The 19,225-nt window shown below is 39.0% G+C and overlaps 1 protein-coding gene across 1 annotated transcript in view; it reads right to left on the bottom strand.

Annotated features, from left to right (window-relative positions):
- Positions 1-19,225, bottom strand: part of LOC139719306 (slit homolog 2 protein-like) — a 143,774-nt gene that overhangs the window by 90,932 nt on the left and 33,617 nt on the right. The window contains exon 4 of the mRNA XM_071630729.1: positions 1,904-1,975. Coding sequence (XP_071486830.1) covers positions 1,904-1,975 — 72 coding nt within the window. The remainder of the gene's footprint in view (positions 1-1,903; positions 1,976-19,225) is intronic.

The raw sequence follows: 19,225 nt of genomic DNA, 5'->3' as shown, positions 1-19,225 counted from the left end.
CTTCCTGATTGGCTGTTGCTATTGGAAGTTGCCATTCCAGCAAGAGTTACTATCCTAACATCTTAAATATGAAATGGGGCCCTGGTGTTGAAAATCAATGTGTATGAATATTTTCATAATCATCCCTGGATGCTTGAGCCAGCTTTTGATTTTTTCACAGTGTAAGTGTGTAATCTATCAGCTCAATGTATGATGCACAAATACCTCCGCACTGATTGTGTTCTAATACAATGATTCAAAGTTGATCTCATTGACACACTTTATGAACACATAAATCCTCTGTGGTTTGTTAGGGGAATCATGCCATTGTGTAAAGTTAGATACCAGTAAATTGCTGTTCGATGGTAGACACGATGATTGACCTACAAAACATCAACATCTGGCAGGTAATCGCAATCATGTGTCTGTCATTAAATCCACCATCAGTAGTATTGTCTAAAACATCTACACTTGCCTTCCTCTGGTGGTTTACCAAACACAAACAGCTGTTTCCTTGTACCAATGTCAATGACTTTGAAAGCTACTGCAATGCAAGATATTTTCATGGCATGACATTTTTCACGAATTGGAACTGACAGCTCTCGCTAAATTCGTGAAATCAAAATGCACGCAAACATTTCTGGTTTTACGGTAACTACATGCTGTAAAGCTATACTTCTTAAACAGAAACTGATCACTTGAAGTCTAATTCATGTTCTAATTTAGAGTTGCAATGTAGTATATAATGCCATATCCAATTTCTTGAGGCATTTTCTGCATTCAAGAAAAAGCACAAGAAAATTTTGTAAACATACTACATTGTTGTAGACATTAAAAGTTCATTTTAATGACATACCCCAAGATATGAGTTTTAACACTAATTTTTATGATCACTGCAATGGTAGTGAAGAAGTTTCTGACATAACTCACTGTTTGTATGAACACGTAAATATATCAGTTTATACACATGCATACATTTTACACAATGCAATAATAAAGAAAAAAATCACATGTGGCTTTACTTCCAAAATATATTCACAAAGATTTCATAGCTCTACAAACTATGCATACAGCGTAGCTCTACAAACTATGGACAAAATCCATTTGTTGAATAACATCCCGCAATGCATACATGTACCACTATGTTTTGAAATCATCTACATTTCATACAAAATCAATAAAATATGTTTGTTCGTGTTTTTATTACCTAAAAATGTTCATGCTATCATAGTACTAACAATGGGTAGGGCTGCACACTAACCCTACTGGTCCGAACTGTCCCTGTCAGACAAGTAAATAGCCAATTTTTCCATTTTTATAGGTCCGAACCTAAAATCCACTAGTCCTGTGTATTTTTTGTTTTTTATTTGTTTGTTTGTTTGTTTGTTTTTTGACTGGCCCCAACAATGTAACTTTTTTATATAGGTCATGTTGGACAAGCAAATTTGGCAATTCCTGAGAAGTTACTGACAGTGATTTTTACTGGTTTGTTTGTTCATTTCCATCTGAGAAGATGGCTGGATAGCCCATATTCAGCTACGTTAAGCTGGTCTTCCATGGGGTCCAGTTGGATTTGTGGTGGGACCACTTCACCAGGTTAAACACCATGCTCTTTACGATGAATGAATGAAGCGGGATCTTTTACGTGCATGAGTTGTTACTGTCTCATACACGGGACCTCCATTTTATGTCCTATCCGAGGGACAGAGTGTTTTGCCTCTTGCTCGAGGGGACGGTATGCTTACACACAACATTGCTCAGTCCAGACTCGGGTTCGAACCCGGGCCGCGTGATCGTGAGGCAGAGGCTACCGACTGAGCCAACTCACCGGTCTGGGACTGTCGGACCAGCGCCAGTGTTAAGCGTTGGAATGGGAATATGTTGCAGTATATAAAGAAAGAAGAATGAGTGAATTCATACTTACAAATCTCTTAATGCTGATGCTCCTCTGAATACTTTCCTGTCAATTTTCACCATTCTGTTAAAACTCAGGTCTCTGAAAAGAAGTAAAGAAGAAAGGGAAAATTCTTAATCATTTTTAATGTCAAAATCAAATTATCAGCAAACTAAATTACAAATTGCACTAGGGCTCGATATCAGCAATGGCCCAGAGGTCCAGAGCCACTAAAAATCGATGTCGAGCCATCAAATTCCCCCCCCCCCCCAAAAAAAAAAAAATCTATCTTTTGATGGCCTGATCAGGCACTTCAGATTCACAAGGAATTATCAAGTTTCCATTCATTTTGGGCTACATTTCTTTTTTCAGGCCACCAAAATTTCAAATTCGCCGATTTAAAAAAAAAAAGTTACACCTGTAAGCCCCCCCCCCCCTTTTTCGGCTTTATCATTACTTTACAAAACACTCTCAGTAACATTTTTTCTCTTGTGATTCTTTTTTTTTGGCACTCCATTGCTTTCATGAAAATTCACATTGATTCATGTAAAGATCAAACTGTGTATAGTTTGATGATTTATGCCAACACAGCTTGCTAAGATATTGCAATGGCAAGGGTATTGATACAGCAGTTTGAAAAAGAAATGTTGAACCAGGTGTTAATCCTAACACATAAAATTAGTTGACACTTTTGTGAAAATAAATCATTTACCTACAAAGAAATGGTGATACATCTTTCCTGTCAGGTGTAAAATAGTCATTAAAAGGACAGAAATAAACATACCATTACTAACAAGCTCCTTTGTGGAAGGTTAATACCATTCAGCTTCTTCATTTGAGGCTGTCACTAAACCCCTCCCAGCTCATTAAACTGCACTTGGGAATTTGCAATTTTCCCTATTGTATTTCACTGTTAGACGACACACTAAGAAATATCTCTTTCAAGAGCTGGCTTTTAAAAGATACTGAAGAATAGACCGATTCGTTGGATTTCTTTCTTCTGTTCTTTTCTCCTGAAGTCAACATTGAAAGGCTGGCTGAGGAAGAAACATATCTTACTGGAATGATGTATAGCACAAACAAAACCCCAGAAACATACAATGCTTGTTTTATATGCACCATTCAGCATTTTAAAACATGGATTGATAAATGAGCGCTGGCTCACTGTTGCAATTTCTCGTATTAAAGCAGCTTATCCATCCCCTAGTCGCCTTGATGAAATAGTCATGGTAGCTTCAATGCATGAAAAGAAACAGTGTCAATATGATGCTCCATGATACAAAATAAAGATGAATCGGCAAAAATCCACGGGAGAGGGACATGGACAAATCAGATCACAGGACTTGGAGAGTAATCTTTGGTTTTAAAAAAAAATGTTCAGACTGATTAATTGATATTTTTATACAAACTCAAGTTGAGTATGGTGCATCCATTAGTTGAGATTTGGGGAGAAGATTAACTTTAAAACCATGATCCACATTAGTTTGGTGTTTTTTGTGAGATTTGGAGGGTTTTTTAAAGCTTTAAAGAATGAGAGATAGAAGACTGGGGGTATCATGTGACAAGATAGTTGTTGACCTACAAAGAACCAAGAAAAACAGCAAGTCTGTCTGCACAGAAAGAAATTTCACTTGTACATGGTATAGGCTGTAGATCTTCATTCAAATATCCTTGGTAAGTGTTTATCATGGATAATGATGATTATGTATAGTTTTGTACCCGCATCAAAGACTTTGGCCTCCCCTTCTGTTGCATAATACCAAGGATAGCATTTATTGAAGGACATATGCAGACCTTTCACATGATTAAAAAAAAAAAACTCTCTTGAAATTATCTTCATGAATTGCAGTTGTAATCATGATTAAAGTTTCAGGCCTTTCAGATGCTCAAAGCTCGAATGTATAGAGTCCTTTCAGATGACAGAAAAATCTCTCTTATAATCAAGTTTATGAATCATGTTTGTAAACTTGATTTGAGTTTTGGAGGTACGAGTTCATGACCTGTTGATACACTTGCAAAATATGCGTTCAGCTAGTGCAGTACGGGAAGATCACATTACATTTTGCGCAGTCTGTGGATGAAAGTAAGTGTAGGGTCAAGCTAAGCTCCACCTCCTTAATGACATTCTGGAGGGCATGCCTTTCAGAAGGGAAGTGAGCACCACAAATCAAGCATATCAAGACCTGAAAACAACTCTGGACTCCGATTTACTAATCGTGATTCTAGAATCACAATTAAAATAATTTGCTTTCAGACAAAAGAATTAACTCGATTGCAATCTTGATTTTTTTCTAATAGAGGTTATAATCGTGATTACAAGAGAGATTTTTCTACAGTCTGAAATGAGGGAAAGATATACTGTAGGAAGAACTGCTCATTCTTCTCCCTCCCACCCAACCCTTTCCCCCATCATTACTCTTGCCATGACAGACACCCTTAGTCCTCGCGTTGCAGGGGACACTCGGAATCTTGATGAATTGCGAGGATTGCTGATGATAGGATCATGACTAAATTTATCATTTTGAAATGGATGGCAGATTCATCATTCTTCCTTCCTCCCACAAAAAACGGGAGGCAGACGGGCTTACACAGCCTGATCTCCCTCGACATGAAAGGGATATGCTGACGAGGGGACATGTGCTGGGAAGGGGGCTCATATACTAGTGCTCAGGCAGGAGATGCCTCAGCAGATATGATAAATCACTTGTGGGTACTCCAGGCTTTTTAGCTGCAAAATGGCGGGCATTTTTTTTTTTGAACAGGGTGCAGTGGATGAGCAAGTACGGTAATGATGAATGACCACTGAAGATGTAGACGACTACTCCAATAAAGTTTGCATAGTGGTCTTGATGCTTTTATGTCCCTTGTTAAGCAGTTTATCAATATCATGCATCAATAACTTGATAATGGGTAAAAGTCAGAATATCAGACAGATAAATAAGTAGAGCCTATTTCTCCATGACTTGACTTTGTTGTATCAAAGTTTTAGATCAAAATTAATTTTCATTTCATCAATTAGTTGATGTAAATGAATCGTGCTTTAAAATCATGCAGGGTGAAAAAGACAAACAAGAGCAGAAACACAGAAACCATTCATGCTCTTTTACAGGGTTCCCAGCATTTCAAGAATACAAAATTCTCTGATTTTTCCCTGATTTTTCAATGATGAAGTCTCAAAATTCCATGATAATTATTTCAACTCATTTCAAGTTTCACATAGCCAGTCATCCAATGAGTCTGACTGACTACTTTCACTGTTGGGCCAATTAAGATTCCCCGACTTTTCCCTGACTGGAAAAGAGTAAAATAATTTCCCCTGATTTCCTTGATTTCCCTAATGGGCTGGGAACCCTGTTTTAAGCACCTATATATAGGTGCCTATATCAAAACAGGCTGGTCCTGTTTAACCTCACCAATCAAGGTATCTAGAAGACTGAAAGGGAACAATCTAAAGACTCTACAATATCTTGCAAAAGCAGCATATTTTGCAATGCATTGTCAGAGCAAACAATTTCTTATCTAGTGACAACATTTATATACCCTACCTTATGTCAACTTGTAAACAAATTGATAACAACAGCCTGCATGAAAAAAAAAAGCCACAAGAACAAGTACCTGCAGTAGGCCTATACAGTGGTTATATGTACCACATACTGAAATACATGAAGGTAAAAAATCTCCGTCACTGACAAGTCAACTGACAAGTGTCACTGGGTAGGCCTTATATCAAACTCAAACCTCTCTCCACCTCCAACCTCTCTCCCTCCCTCACCCCCCCCCCCCCCACTCTATATCTTCTTTTAGTATGAATGAGGAAAATGTGAAAGGGTCACAAAGTCTTTCTGAGAACTGTTTATGCTTTTAGCCCAGAGGTCAGACAAGACCTTTTGACCCTTCAGGTACTTATTTACCCAGATATGGTGAACATAAATATTTGTATACAAGTAGTCAGGAACCACTATTACAATACAGCTGCTGGCACAGCCCCTTTCAGTTCAACTATTTCTTCTTGTTAATATCAGATTTCTAAAAGAGGACAGTTACTGTTCCCACTTTTCCATAACATGAGATTACAAGCTTACCAAGAGCACTTGTTCACCTTTTACACATGCTCCTTTTAAAAATTAAGTATGTTCCACTGTTTTTTACATTTTTAACAATGACAACACAAATAGTTTAAAGGAATTGTATACTGTAAAACGAGGAATTCTGTGAATTTCGCGAGAGCCAAGATTCGCGAAATTAGAATGCACACGAAAGTTCTTGTCTACACTATATGCATTGAATGTTAGAGGCAACTCACAAAAATTTCATGCCGCGTAAATACTGTGTTTTACAATAGTTTCGGTTAAGAGCCAACTTCACGTTTCTAACTTTTTTCGGTGAGATAACGAAAAACATCTAATGAAATATGAAAGAGTATGTACTTCCAAGCGGAATTCATCATTTATTTGATGAAAATTGGTTTTGTAATGGCTGACCCACCTTTCTATTATGATCGCTTTGCTTCATTTTGTTTTTAGATGTCTCAACTATTCCAAAACCAATTTTCATAAAATAAACTTATGCTCTGTACTATTCTATAAGTGGTTTATTGGTATCTCACAAAAAGTTAAAAGCCCATTCCTCATCTCCACCAATACTATACCATCCCTTTAAATTTTGCAATTGCCTGTCAGCTCTCATGTTGTCATGTTGTCATGTGGATGTGACCCACTACAACAAAAGGATCAGAAAGTCGGGGAGGACAATTTTCTTAAAATGGCATGACATAGAAAGTTCCCTTACTCTTCTACTTTAATTTCATATATAACACAACTCATAAAAGTACTCGGTTGCGGAAATATTAATGATTTTATTAGCGCGTGTCAAGTGGTTGAGGAAATAAGAGTTTCGACAAAAACGCCTTGAAAGTTTTCCTTCTGATGCTAACATGATCAAGGGGAGGCAAGACAGTTTTCACCGCTTGACAATAGAAGGTATGATCCTAGCGACCTCCGCAATGTTCATTCAAGCTTAGCGCCAGCGGTCTACACACGACCAATCAGTAATCAGGATGCCACGCACTGACCAATAAGATCACTCCCTCATTGCTAGGGGCGGAGTCTAGTTGCGGCGCTAAATCCAAATCTTCGGACACGTTTCTGTTACATTGAAATTCAGAAAATCATGGCCCAGAAAAACGCTAATTTCTTGCCTTTTGTTTGATCATTCAGCTTCGAAAATTTGGCAGATGATAGACAAAACATTAGACTACAAAATTATGCCAAAAACAGAAATCTGATTGTTTTGACCAATTTTGATGATGTGACTTCAAACTCGATTTTCTCGGCACAGCCGTCAACGACTTTAGGATCCTTTTGTTGTAGCGGGTCACATATTATCTTGATTTCATTGCTTTTGTTCAAAGGAACTCTATTTTCATCGCAAACTCTGCATAACCAGGATGCACAATCTCATTCTCTCACACACTCACTGTCTTTCTCCTTCTTTCATCATGCAGGAGGCAACTTTCTCTGTGATTAAAACTTTCGATAAAACTTTCAGAGGTCATCACTGTTCTTTATTTCCTCCCCCTATTGACCGATTCGGGTTCGTTGAGGGCAGCAGACATGTCATGGCACTGGGCGCAGCCATAGTGGGTGTCTCAGCAGACCCCCCCTGCTCTCCCCCACCCCGGGCAACATGTTTATCACGCACTTGTAACAAAGGTTCGCGCACTAAGCAAGCATTCGCGCACTCAGTACGAGACGCCCATTGGCTAAAGCAGTTTTTCATTCTGCGCGCGTGCTAATGTAGGGAGAGGGGTGGGGAGTGGGAAGGGGGGGGTCGGCTGAGACACCCACTATGGCTGCGCCCAGTGCCAAAAATACACATAGCGCGTCACAGAATCAGTCAATAGATGTATCCATCAATTACAATGCCTTGTCTCGTCTACAAGCAGGCCAATGACAGATCATATTAGAAAGCATTTTCTTTGCATGATTAGGAGTTACAGGGTATGTACCAAGAGAAAGTGAAATGTGACAGGGGTCAAAAGGGAAAAAGACAAAAAAAAAAAATGTCACCAAATTACCAACCTCAGTATGATCCCTGAAGCACAGTGCAGTAGACCTTCAAGAGACTTGTTTGCACAAGAAAATGCCCCCATGGGTCACATCCTGAAGCATTGTGACATTATGTTTGCCAGCTTAGATTTCGATTGTGAAAGGGACATCACATTTACAGAGTGATTGCACTTTCAAGTTGACAGAAGGGGAAAAAAACACAAAAGCTGCATAGTACACAAAGTTTGGATGATATAGTATATTTGTATCATACTGTAACACACCACTTGAAGGTCTCTGTTGTAGTTTTATTCTCATTTTTCTTGAAGGATTCTGGAGAGCTTTTTTTTTTTTGGGGGGGGGGGGGTTGTATTTCAGACAGTCCCTCCTGCATGTCTGCATGAAATGGTTGTGATGATAGCAAATGTAAATAGCTAACTCGACACAGGTTTCCAGCGCAATCCACTCCCATTACGAGAAGCATGTGACTCATCAGCGACCGTATACCAGTCTGTCGCACTTGACTTGTCCCAGGTATGGCTCCATTCTATGCACATGTTGTAGTGGGTTGTGGTTGATCATGCCACATTGAACCACTTTCTAAATATTGCTCACACTTAAAGGAAGAAATGACAGTTTTGAATGTATCAGATTTGGGGATTTTTTTTCTTCAAAATCTTTTTCTAAAGATGAAACCTAGCAGATTGTATGAACTTAGTATTCACATAAAAAGAAAGTGCTAATAATCAAACTTTCATTCATGGTGGCTAGTATCCCAGTGAGCAGACTACACCCTGACCCTAGTGCATTCTCCATCAAAGCTAACAGAGCTAATCCTCACATATATAAGGCGCAAAGGATAACCTTTTACAGTCAACTTATAATTTTTTGCTGATGTCATAAAATCCAAAGACTCTGGGAACCTGTTAACATAGTCCTTTACAATGAATTTGAATGTCAGGTATTGTCATGAATGTATAAATAAAGCTAAGTTGTACTTAAGTGTTCAGGTGGAGCTCAAAGTAGAGATATCATCTTTTTATAAAATATGTAATATGATAAAAATAAAAACAATATGGTTATGACAAAGCTTCTTGTCACAAGGTTGTCACTGTTTGTAGGCATCTGATCAGAAGCACCACTTGGCACATTGCTTGTTTCATGCATTGTCATATTAATTTGCAGCTGGTTTCCTTGGAAGAGGGAACAAACCTCTTGATCCCGATCTTCCTCATTATGGGGGCGGATTGTACCCCCTTGAAAGGGGAGGATGGGGAGGATGATCCCAATTATATCCTACTAGAGGGATTACACAGGACCAGACTGACTGTCTGTGAGAGGAGGAACATGGAGGTGCCAGAATCAATCACATACCCTCAGACTTAGCACTCACATGACCTTAAAACTCTGAAGAAGAAAAAAACACTAATCAGAATACTCATCACCTCCATTTGTATTTGCATGGAATAAAGTTTTTAACCCTTTTAGGACTATTCCCTGGTACACGTGAGCCAAGGGTGTGACACAGGGGTATTCCCCCAATATCCGCTCCCTGAGTGAATGGTATGGATGATATGAATGAAGTAGATCAATACCAAACATTTAGGGCCTATTTGCATCATGTACGTTCTACACAAGTAATCAATTTTTTATACAAATGAGCCTAATATTTGTTAGCATTTGGCACAAGTTAACAATGCTACCAGGGAGGTGGGAACACCTCCCTAATGCTACTTTACTTTCAATAACAATACAACATAAATGTTTTGCAATCATATGAATATCTTACATGTAGCTTTATCCAGAGCAACACACTTGATTTTAAAAAAAAGTGATTATATGCTTTCTGTATTCCATGCAAGTAAAAGATTGGTCAAGTGCACTTGGAAATGACTTCTGATTGTGTCAATTCTAAATGTCACACTTGATGGTTGTATTTAATACAATCCTGCAAGGAACTACTTTTTTTGTTTTGAAACACAGCTCTAAATTATTGCAGGGATTGTACTGTATGTTATGTATGATGCATGAGATGCAACAGACTGGAAAATCTCCCTGAATGATGAGAAGCTTGCTTTTATGTCAGAATGATATAACAGAAATTAAAAAAAAAACCAAATAAACAGGTGAAGTTAAGAAATTAAATAACACCTGCACAATGCTGTACTTCCAAGGACATGACAGTCAGAACAACATGTGAGTTGAATTTCTGCCCGTCTACACAAGCCAGAATGTACTGGACTTAATTGCTCAGATACTGCCAGCCATGAAACATATCATGTAGCTTTATAAACAGTGTTATTGCACAGTCTGTCTTGTGAAAGCGCTAACATGGACTTGGTGACCATAATCTGGTTCTTTCAAGTTCTACAATGTAACATTTGCTCCCCACCTCCCGTGGCCCAAGCCCCATGAAAGACAAGAAAGTCCGCTCCCATTTGTCAACCCTGACCCATACATACCCCCACCTAACCACTCACAATCCCTTCTCAACCATGTCTGTTCTTTTGTGCCTCGGTGAGGATTATCCACATATTTTGAATATTTTTGAAAATTAAACCATTCTGGGTGAACTTGAATGCCGAAGAGAAAAGTTTGTCACTTAGCAGTTCACGCTTGTTTTTTCCCCAAGCTGCAATGATATAACTGAGCTTGCACTGTTTAATCCAACTACAGAAGGATCTTCCTGAGCATGTTTTAGATAAAGAGGAAGACCACAAAAAAGAAGAAGAAGGAGAAGAAGAAGAAGGAGAAGGAGAAGGAGAAGGAGAAGGAGAAGAAGAAGAAGAAGAAGAAGAAGAAGAAGAAGAAGAAGAAGAAGAAGAAGAAGAAGAAGAAGAAGAAGAAGAAGGAGATGTCTTTGCCATAGCAGGGCAATCGTATCAGTAAGCCCTTCTACAGTTCAGCTCCCTTTACCACTATCCTTGGATCAGAGCTTGAGCTAATGAAATACAGGCTGATGATCCAACATGCATCAAGAGACAACAGCTTCCACCTGTACGATATGGACAATGATGACGGTAACAGGATGTAGGCAATACACCTGTCCTGCATCAAACCCTTTGGAAGATCTGAGTTTGCCATAATGGTCATATGCCATGAAGACTTTAGAGCAAATGTTGGTTACATTAATGGTAAACAAAGAGCATGGTAAAAGTAGTATCTGCATAAGATATGACAGAATTCTGGAATTGTAAAGTTTGAGGGGGAAAAAATAACTTGAAACAAAAAATAATATCATTGTAAATGGTCCATACTACTTCAAGCAGGACCAACTCTGGATCTGAATGATAAAGGCTTAAAGCCTGCATTCAGAATCATCCATAGGTATCCATAGGTAGTTAGGAAGGTAATATTTCATCACTGGTAACACAGCAATCCTAACCATTGACTTTACATTTCTTCAACAATGTCAAAAGGTGTACATACATATATCCTTCACATCAAAGGAATGTGAAACAATAGCAACATTTTTCATATACCGGTAATCTTCTATTGACTTCCCTTTGGTTATGCCTTGCACTGGCCTCATAAATGTTTCTGCATTTAAATGTAAACTTACTTTTTTGTTTAGTATAATTCGAGATGGCTCGAAATACATGGAATAAACTTGGAACATTATCAAATAGAAAAAAAAAAATATTGTTGCAATATAAATGCTTTAATGCAGGTGCATGAAGTCATATATATTCTCCTCCTGCAATCACATTTATACCTTACACATTTCACATGAATGCATGCTGAGTGAAGGCAACCTAAAAAAAAAAACTGATATTCTACAGCTTGGTAACTGATCTAGACACTGTCTGCAGGGCAAAACAGGGGGATAAATACCAAAAAGGAAGATTCTCAGAAAGCAACCGCTAGAAAACATGTTTACCACCAGAGAAAGAGGCAAGGGGCTAACAGTGACACAGAAATCATGTCGTGTCTGCCACAGTGTGAGTCCACACACCTGACTCTCCTACCATCCACTGACACACCATGTTTCCAGTGTCTTGTTACAATGTATGCCACACTCGTACTCATCTCCACAGATCTACTTCTGCATCACAGCGAAATATTGCATTATATGGTACATGCGTCCTTTTCGCACAGAGACATTCTAGTACATGTCCTTCTAAGAGTGAAATGTTACAGTCAGGTGAACTTTTGCCTCTCCAGACACTGAAACAGCACACATCCTCCAATCTGCATCTCAGTCTGGTGTTTGTGTTTTAACCTGATAGCATAGCATTGGATGCCGGCAGGATGACAACATGGCATAGAGGTTACAAAAATAAATAGGTATGGATGAAAGAACATCAGCACTTGTGAAATAATCAACATCTGGGTATGACCTAATTCTGGTGCCATTACCAGGTTGACTATTCACACATCATTACATTCCACTCCTGAAAATAAAAAGACATTCATGACTAATGACCCATTTAATCATGCAAGAAAAGTTTTCAAATTTTGTTCAAATTCTATTGAGACACTAAATTTGATAATGGTAACCCTTTTGCTCTAGGCCTACGTACATTGTACCTGTACTGAGTCTTCAACAGATGTGGACGAATTCTAAAGGCAAAAATGATGACTCACTCCGTAAAAGCATCACAGAATTGATTCCAAGGTCAGCAGATTGTGATGCAGAGGAGATGAGGATGTTCCTTCCGCAACAGAGTGTAGTATGTGAGAGATATTTCAAGTTCTATGTGCACATTAAATTGGAAAGAAATTCAATATCTTTACCTTAAAATTGTAGGGCAGTTTGATCTGATATAAGACACACCTTGAAATCAGATGTTGCTAGAAGTATATATATCTATGAAATTATATCTAATCTGTGGTTAGAGGTAAAAAGCTGCATACCTGTTGCCATCGGTAACCAGCAACTCTGCTATAAAACACTATGTTCACCTCAAGAAATTGGAGAGAAAATTCCTTGTTCATCTTTATGAACTGATTTGGGTATTGATGGCACCGAATGCACAACATGAGGCAGCAGACAAAGCACCCAATGGGTATTTTACTTACTCTAGAAATACTTGCTCTTTTGGGCAAGTGATTGAGCTACTTAAAGGGTGTGTACAGTTCTGGTCGAGGCGAGGATTTAGCTTTTAACGTTTTGTGAGATATTCAGAAACCACTCTATGAGATGTCAAAGAGCATGCAATTCTAAGGGGTATCAAAAGTTTAGTTGATGAAAATCGGTTTTGAAATGGCTGAGATATCCAAAACAAGGTGAAACAAAGAAATCCTAATAAAAGACATGGCCTGTAGTCTTTTATTATTATCACTTTTTGGATATCTCAGCCATTTGAAAACCAATTTTCATCAAACAAACGTTGAATCCTTCTTAAAAGTACATGCTCTTTCATATTTCATACAAGGTTTCTCATTATCTCACTTAGGAATGTTCAAAACACGAATCCCCACCTAAACCAGTACTGTACAGTCCCTTTAAGGCATCCAATATTTCTTTTATTTGCTCCCCTTCTTGGGCTCATAAGAGAACCATTTTCTTGGCATCTTAAGGAGGGCTCCTGTCTTTAAAGCTAAGAGTGAAAGAGAAAGAGTGCAGCGGGAGAGAGCAAAACAGACACAAGATATCCATTCGCCACCGTGCACTGCCTTCCCCGCTGTGCCCAGAACGTGACATATGCTGCAACTGACAATCTAGGTGATAATGTGGCAATGATGCCATCATATCAACATGCCACATTATCCAATGTGATAGCTGGAATTTTAATGGCATTGGCAGGACCCCCCTTCATCACACGAGGATGACACCTGGAAGCAAGGCAGGAAAAAAAAAAAAGATCCCGATCGATTGTGCGGTATCCAGCTCATTGACGAAGCTTTTGAGAGATATGTGATGGGGTGATGAATGAATGCTATCTCTTCCAGGGGAAAAAACAAAAATAAACAAAAAAACCTATCATTATTCCACCCAAGTCAGACGCAATTTGATTTGTGCACAGTCTTATGTCTGAACTAAATCATTCTGTATGTATATGATAACAATCCAAACAGCATGTAAGGAAAGATCATGTTTCAATAACTGGTTCCACGACATTTGCCCCTGCAACAATTACTTCCATGAAACGTAACCCTAACCCTAATCCTAATCTTCACATCAAACTAAACCTAAAACCCTATCACAACCCTACCCCTAACCCTAACTTTAAGTCCTTGGAGAAAATAAGATCGGAGCAACTATTGCAGGAGCAAATGTTGTGTTACCCTAAAAACTAGACTACAAACATTTTGATGGACATTATAAAAACACATTGGGGAGGGATAGAGGCTGTGGAAAACAGAAACTATCAAAATTGGCATTTTCCTGGTAAATGTCATCTTGCAATTGCCATTCACTGCAGCTTATAAATATGCAGACAGTTGAGTGACCTACTCTTCTTTCGATGTGCAAATAATTTGCTTGTTTACAATACCCAACATTTCCTGGTATCAAAATATCTGCATTCAAAGCCTGAAAGTGATTGAAATTTTAGAAGCTCTTTAGCACCCTCACAACCATTCATAAGTAATTCATTGAGCTTTGAAAACCCAGATGGTAGCTGAGAGCTCTATGTTTGCTTTGGCTTGTTCATGATTTATTTACAAGATTTGTCAGGCCTCTGTTCTGTTCTGGATGAGGCCTCATTTCCTCTGCTGTTTGTTCTCATTTGGACTTGATTTGAGGGACACCAATCGAGGGATATACCGCAGAGTACTGAAATATTCATAAGTGGATATGTACGATTGATGAGAGACACTTAAATTATTCATTTTTTTCTCTTTCGAGATACCACAGCTCAGAGACATTTGGAGATTCGAGCTGAGGGTTGCGAAGCACAAGGGAGGTTGGCACATTTGGGTTATGCGAGGGTTCCCCGGGAACACGCAGGGAGCGGTACAACTCCGCTGGCTGCCGTGGAGGGATTGATGTGGGATGAATGTCAAATCAGGAATAAAAACCCAACTCCTTACGAAAGCAAATTCAAGTCTCCATGGACTGTAGAGAATGTCTTTCCACCTAGCAAAGAATGAACAGCTACTTCAATTTCAAATGCTCTTTTTCTGTGAAATTTCTGTCACACACTTCATGACATCAATGCAGAAATGCTGAAGAAAGCTATCCTACAAAAATATAAAATGAGCAGTTGCAAAAACCACTATGCTAGTCTCATAAGTTGCATTGACCGATGGTCAACTACTAATTGTGGAACATATGAAAATTACAATCTTCTTCACACCTGTAGGCTGTGTTGAAAGATGAAATATTTCTTTAAGTTCATGAAAATGAATCTTACTGAAAAAAAAAATCAAAATCAAATCAGTATCACTGAAATAGATTTCAGTGAATATCATGATGTAACTTTCTATGTAAAAAGCACTATGTCCTTAATCAATGGGTACTTATGTTTCACTGCTCTGCTTTGATTTTTTTTTTTTTTTTTTTTTTTTTTTGGGGGGGGGGGGGTGGTGGATTGTATCATCCACTTAGCTTGCCCAGATTTTGGTTTTGTTTCTGAAATGATCTCATCTCCTTTACCAAGTGCTATAAGTCATATACTGTAGCTTGATAACTGCAGGATATTGGAGTATGTATGGGTACACTTATTTCTATCGGACAGTACCAGGTACTGTCAACAAGGAGTGTTGCCTGTATTGTTTTGATTACGTAATCAAACACAATTAAGTATAGTTACATCTTTCATGCATTGGATGCAACACTTGCATGTCATTTCCTGATAATAAAGCACATGACCATAACAATGATGGGGTGTGAAGATATCATGATCGAATAAATTGAATAAAATACTCCAGTATGAGCAACGCAGAGACACCAAAGAGCAGGCCAAAAATGGTGCAACTTGTGCGTAACTGTCACATATGGTGGTGTGCAGCCAGTGAACAGAAGCTGCCACATAACAGTGTGTAACGATACTCTGAAATTTGAGCATTTCACTTCATTGTCAGCAAATGATGGCTTCACAGAGACGGATCCAAACACACACAGAGACAGCCCACACACCCGGCTTGAATAAGCAGAGAGTTCGGAGACAGTTTTGCTTCCTAATGCTCTAATATCCTGACTTGTCCTCTGGGGGCGATCCAAGCAAAATAGCTTGGCCTCAGGGTGAAGAAAGAGATAGGGAGACGAGGACAGAATGGGCGAGAGGGAGGGAGAGAAATATTGGAGACGGTAGATTCTTCTTTTGCTATGTGTGGTAAGGGAAAACTCAGGGCATCAGATCATTGCTTTCTCTTTCAGTGCCATAAGGTTGGGTTCTTGTGGTTGTGTCCAGGAGGAGGAGGAGGAGGAGGAGGAGGAGGGGGAGGAGAAACTCAGTTGTCATCATGTGTGTCAAATACCAGACAATGAATGAACCTGCTCTTTCACGGCAATGGCTAGTGGTATAATGACCATGACAAGCCCATGTTCCCACTGTCTTGCATAATCCTGCTAGAATATTAATTTTGAACATTATCTTTCTTTTTTTCAGTTTGAATTTTAATTCACTACTCATGACACACAGGATAATAAATGTAATACATGGGATTGGGAGTGGTTCTTGTGAGCTTCTGCAAAACAAAGATACTTACTTCACACATTTCAGTCACAGTCAATAAATTTGATTTCTGTCATGCCAACAATTTGGCAAATAGACTCATGTTCTCTTTCTTCTGCCTCACTGAAAGGAAAATGGCTTGTTCATGGCTATAGATCATAATCACACTCACAGGGAGTCATAAAGTTTTCTTATAGACAAAGCATGAGTTATATAGATTCCATAAATGATGCAAAATACATAGAATCTACTTGTGTCTCTGTCAAGGCTTATTATATTGTAAGTTTGTTGAATCATTCATTTGACTTTACTATGAGAGAAAACCATGAGTTGCATACCAGCATGACTGAGATGAATCTCATCTGACCCCCCCCCCCCCCCCCCCCCCACATCCACACACCCACACACATATACACACAGTATGCTTTACTTCATATGGCTGACTTAGCAATAATACCTCATGAATACATTTATTGCCATTACTTCACACCATTTGAGAAATTGTCATGATCCATGACTGGTAGGCTGCAAGAAAGAATGTAGAAAATCATTGCCACAGTTGAGGGCTTCTCTGATAGGGCTCTTTTCATCCAAGCACAAAGGCACACCATGCTACCTCTTCATGACTTCAAATGCAAAGCAAATAGTTTTCCCCCTCAGATTTCACCCTTTTTTCATCATTTGTGCCTGACTGATGATATCTTGAGACTTCCCTGAGAAGAAAAAAAAAATGGATATGTGTGTGTGTGTACACAAAGCAAAGACACTCTTGATCTGAAGAAGCACAGGTCTGTGTGTTTGAGTTGGAAGATTGATTTTAACTTTGGTAATGGCCTTCAGCTGTCATGGGGGTCTGGGGTAGCCTTGATTGTTGACAGAAAGGCAGAGCACTGATCTTATACAAAGAAAAATAACCAAGCTGGCCAGTTGATATTCAAGGTGGGATAATGCAAAGAAAGGTAACTAACAAAAGTCCCTATCATAGCAGAGAATCTTCACATCTTCATCTTCAAAAATAGAGTACTCTATTCAAACTGCATTCCTCCCCACTTCCTACATTAAGAAATACTCCACTGGAAGTATTTCACACTGTGATGTAAACAAATGATATTATAGGAATCTACCAATCATTTACTTCTCTCTAATAGCAAAAAAAAAAAATCCATTGATTTTAAACAACTCATGATGTAAAAAGAAAAATCTGTAGCCATTCATTTTTTTTTAAACTAAGAAAGAATATAATCATGACTGAATTTTTCAAGCAGGAGATATGTATTGCACTGTTTCAGACCTACTGCATGTTATGGACTTCAACTGTCAAATGCCTTTGCACACAGTGAAGATTAAGATGCGACTGACAGGAAAGTATTTACAGTATTTGATCTGATTGAATGCGATTGCCACACTAGCACACACAAGGAATGAGAGAGAGAAAGAATCCTGTGCTTTCCTCCGTGGCTGAAAAAGTGATGGTGGTGGCTTCATGGCGCGTTTTGACACCCGGGAGGTTTGGGGGGCTCCACGGCGTCTCGGCGGGCTAGACGCCCCGTCACACTCACAATGGGCGCGGAATAATGGAGGGTGCGATACGCATCGCAGGATGAACTGAGAGAAAGATTGACTAATATTATTAGGTCAATTTTATTTGACAGGGCCCCCATTCATACCATCATACATAGAAATAACACCTCCAGGGCCTTCATCCTGCCAACACATCAAGCAGAGATTTCCAAGTTTCTCAACCAGTGTGTGGCAAGAGAAGAAAAATAAAGAAATAGGGTAAAATCAGTTAGTTTAAATAGTTGCGCAGTGTCGTCCAATCTGTTCAGGTGGTTGTTGAACGGGGGAAGAAACTTCACCAGGATTTATGCCAAATGTTTGCGAAGATTCTCTGGAGTATTTAAGGTCCTGAGAAATGGGGAAGTGGTTTTCTGCCATCTCTCCCCCCTCCGGTGTTTCTTGTGTGTGCGTGTGGCGACTGACAGTGGGGGCATTGGCATTAAATTGACATTCTTGTTCCCCAGCTGAAGCGAAACAAGAGCATTGGCAGCATCCGTTAGGGAATTCTAATTCTCTCCATTTCCCTCTCTCTCTCCCTCCATCTCCATCTCTGTTCTTCTCTTTTACCTAACTCTTTTTTTTTTCTTTGCTCAGGAAGTTTGATCTGGGAGCCCATCTCAGAGGCTGCCTAAAAGACTAGAAACATACATGTCAGGGGAAAAAATGTTTTTCTTGAAGTTTGAGATGCAGGAAATATGAGTTATCCAAGGTCCATCATCTTCAATCTTTGGCATTGGTTACACTTTGGCAGCTAGGTACTGCCCTCTCTGTAACACAAGGAACAGTGCTGGGTAAAGACAGAAAACACTGTGCAGAATTGATACAAGATGGCTGTGTCCTCCACATCATTGTTGGAAAAGGAAACATTTTCATGATAAAGTATGACTAACAATTATTCCCACAAGTCAGGAAATGCATGACAGCACCGTTGGAAGGAATCAGCAGCATCCAAATTGCTTGAACAATGGATACTGCAGAGGTGTAGAGCATGTATTTATCTTTTTTTTAAAGGATTTTTGTTGTTGTTGTTGTCCCTTTATAACATACATTGCACATACATGTATTCATTACTAAATATACACAAATAATAGCTCCTGCTGTGGAATCTGCAAAGTGATAACTAACTAGTTTGTTTCTAAGGGTGCATTTATCAACTCTTTTTCTCGGCAGAAACAGGTTTT

Source organism: Diadema antillarum, unplaced genomic scaffold, assembly GCF_040938485.1.
Source record: "Diadema antillarum isolate AM-2024a unplaced genomic scaffold, OU_Dant_1.0 scf00000009, whole genome shotgun sequence".
Classification (NCBI taxonomy): Eukaryota; Metazoa; Echinodermata; class Echinoidea; order Diadematoida; family Diadematidae; genus Diadema; species Diadema antillarum.
The sequence above is the reverse complement of the archived record's forward strand: the minus strand, read 5'-3'. Positions and strand labels throughout refer to the sequence as shown.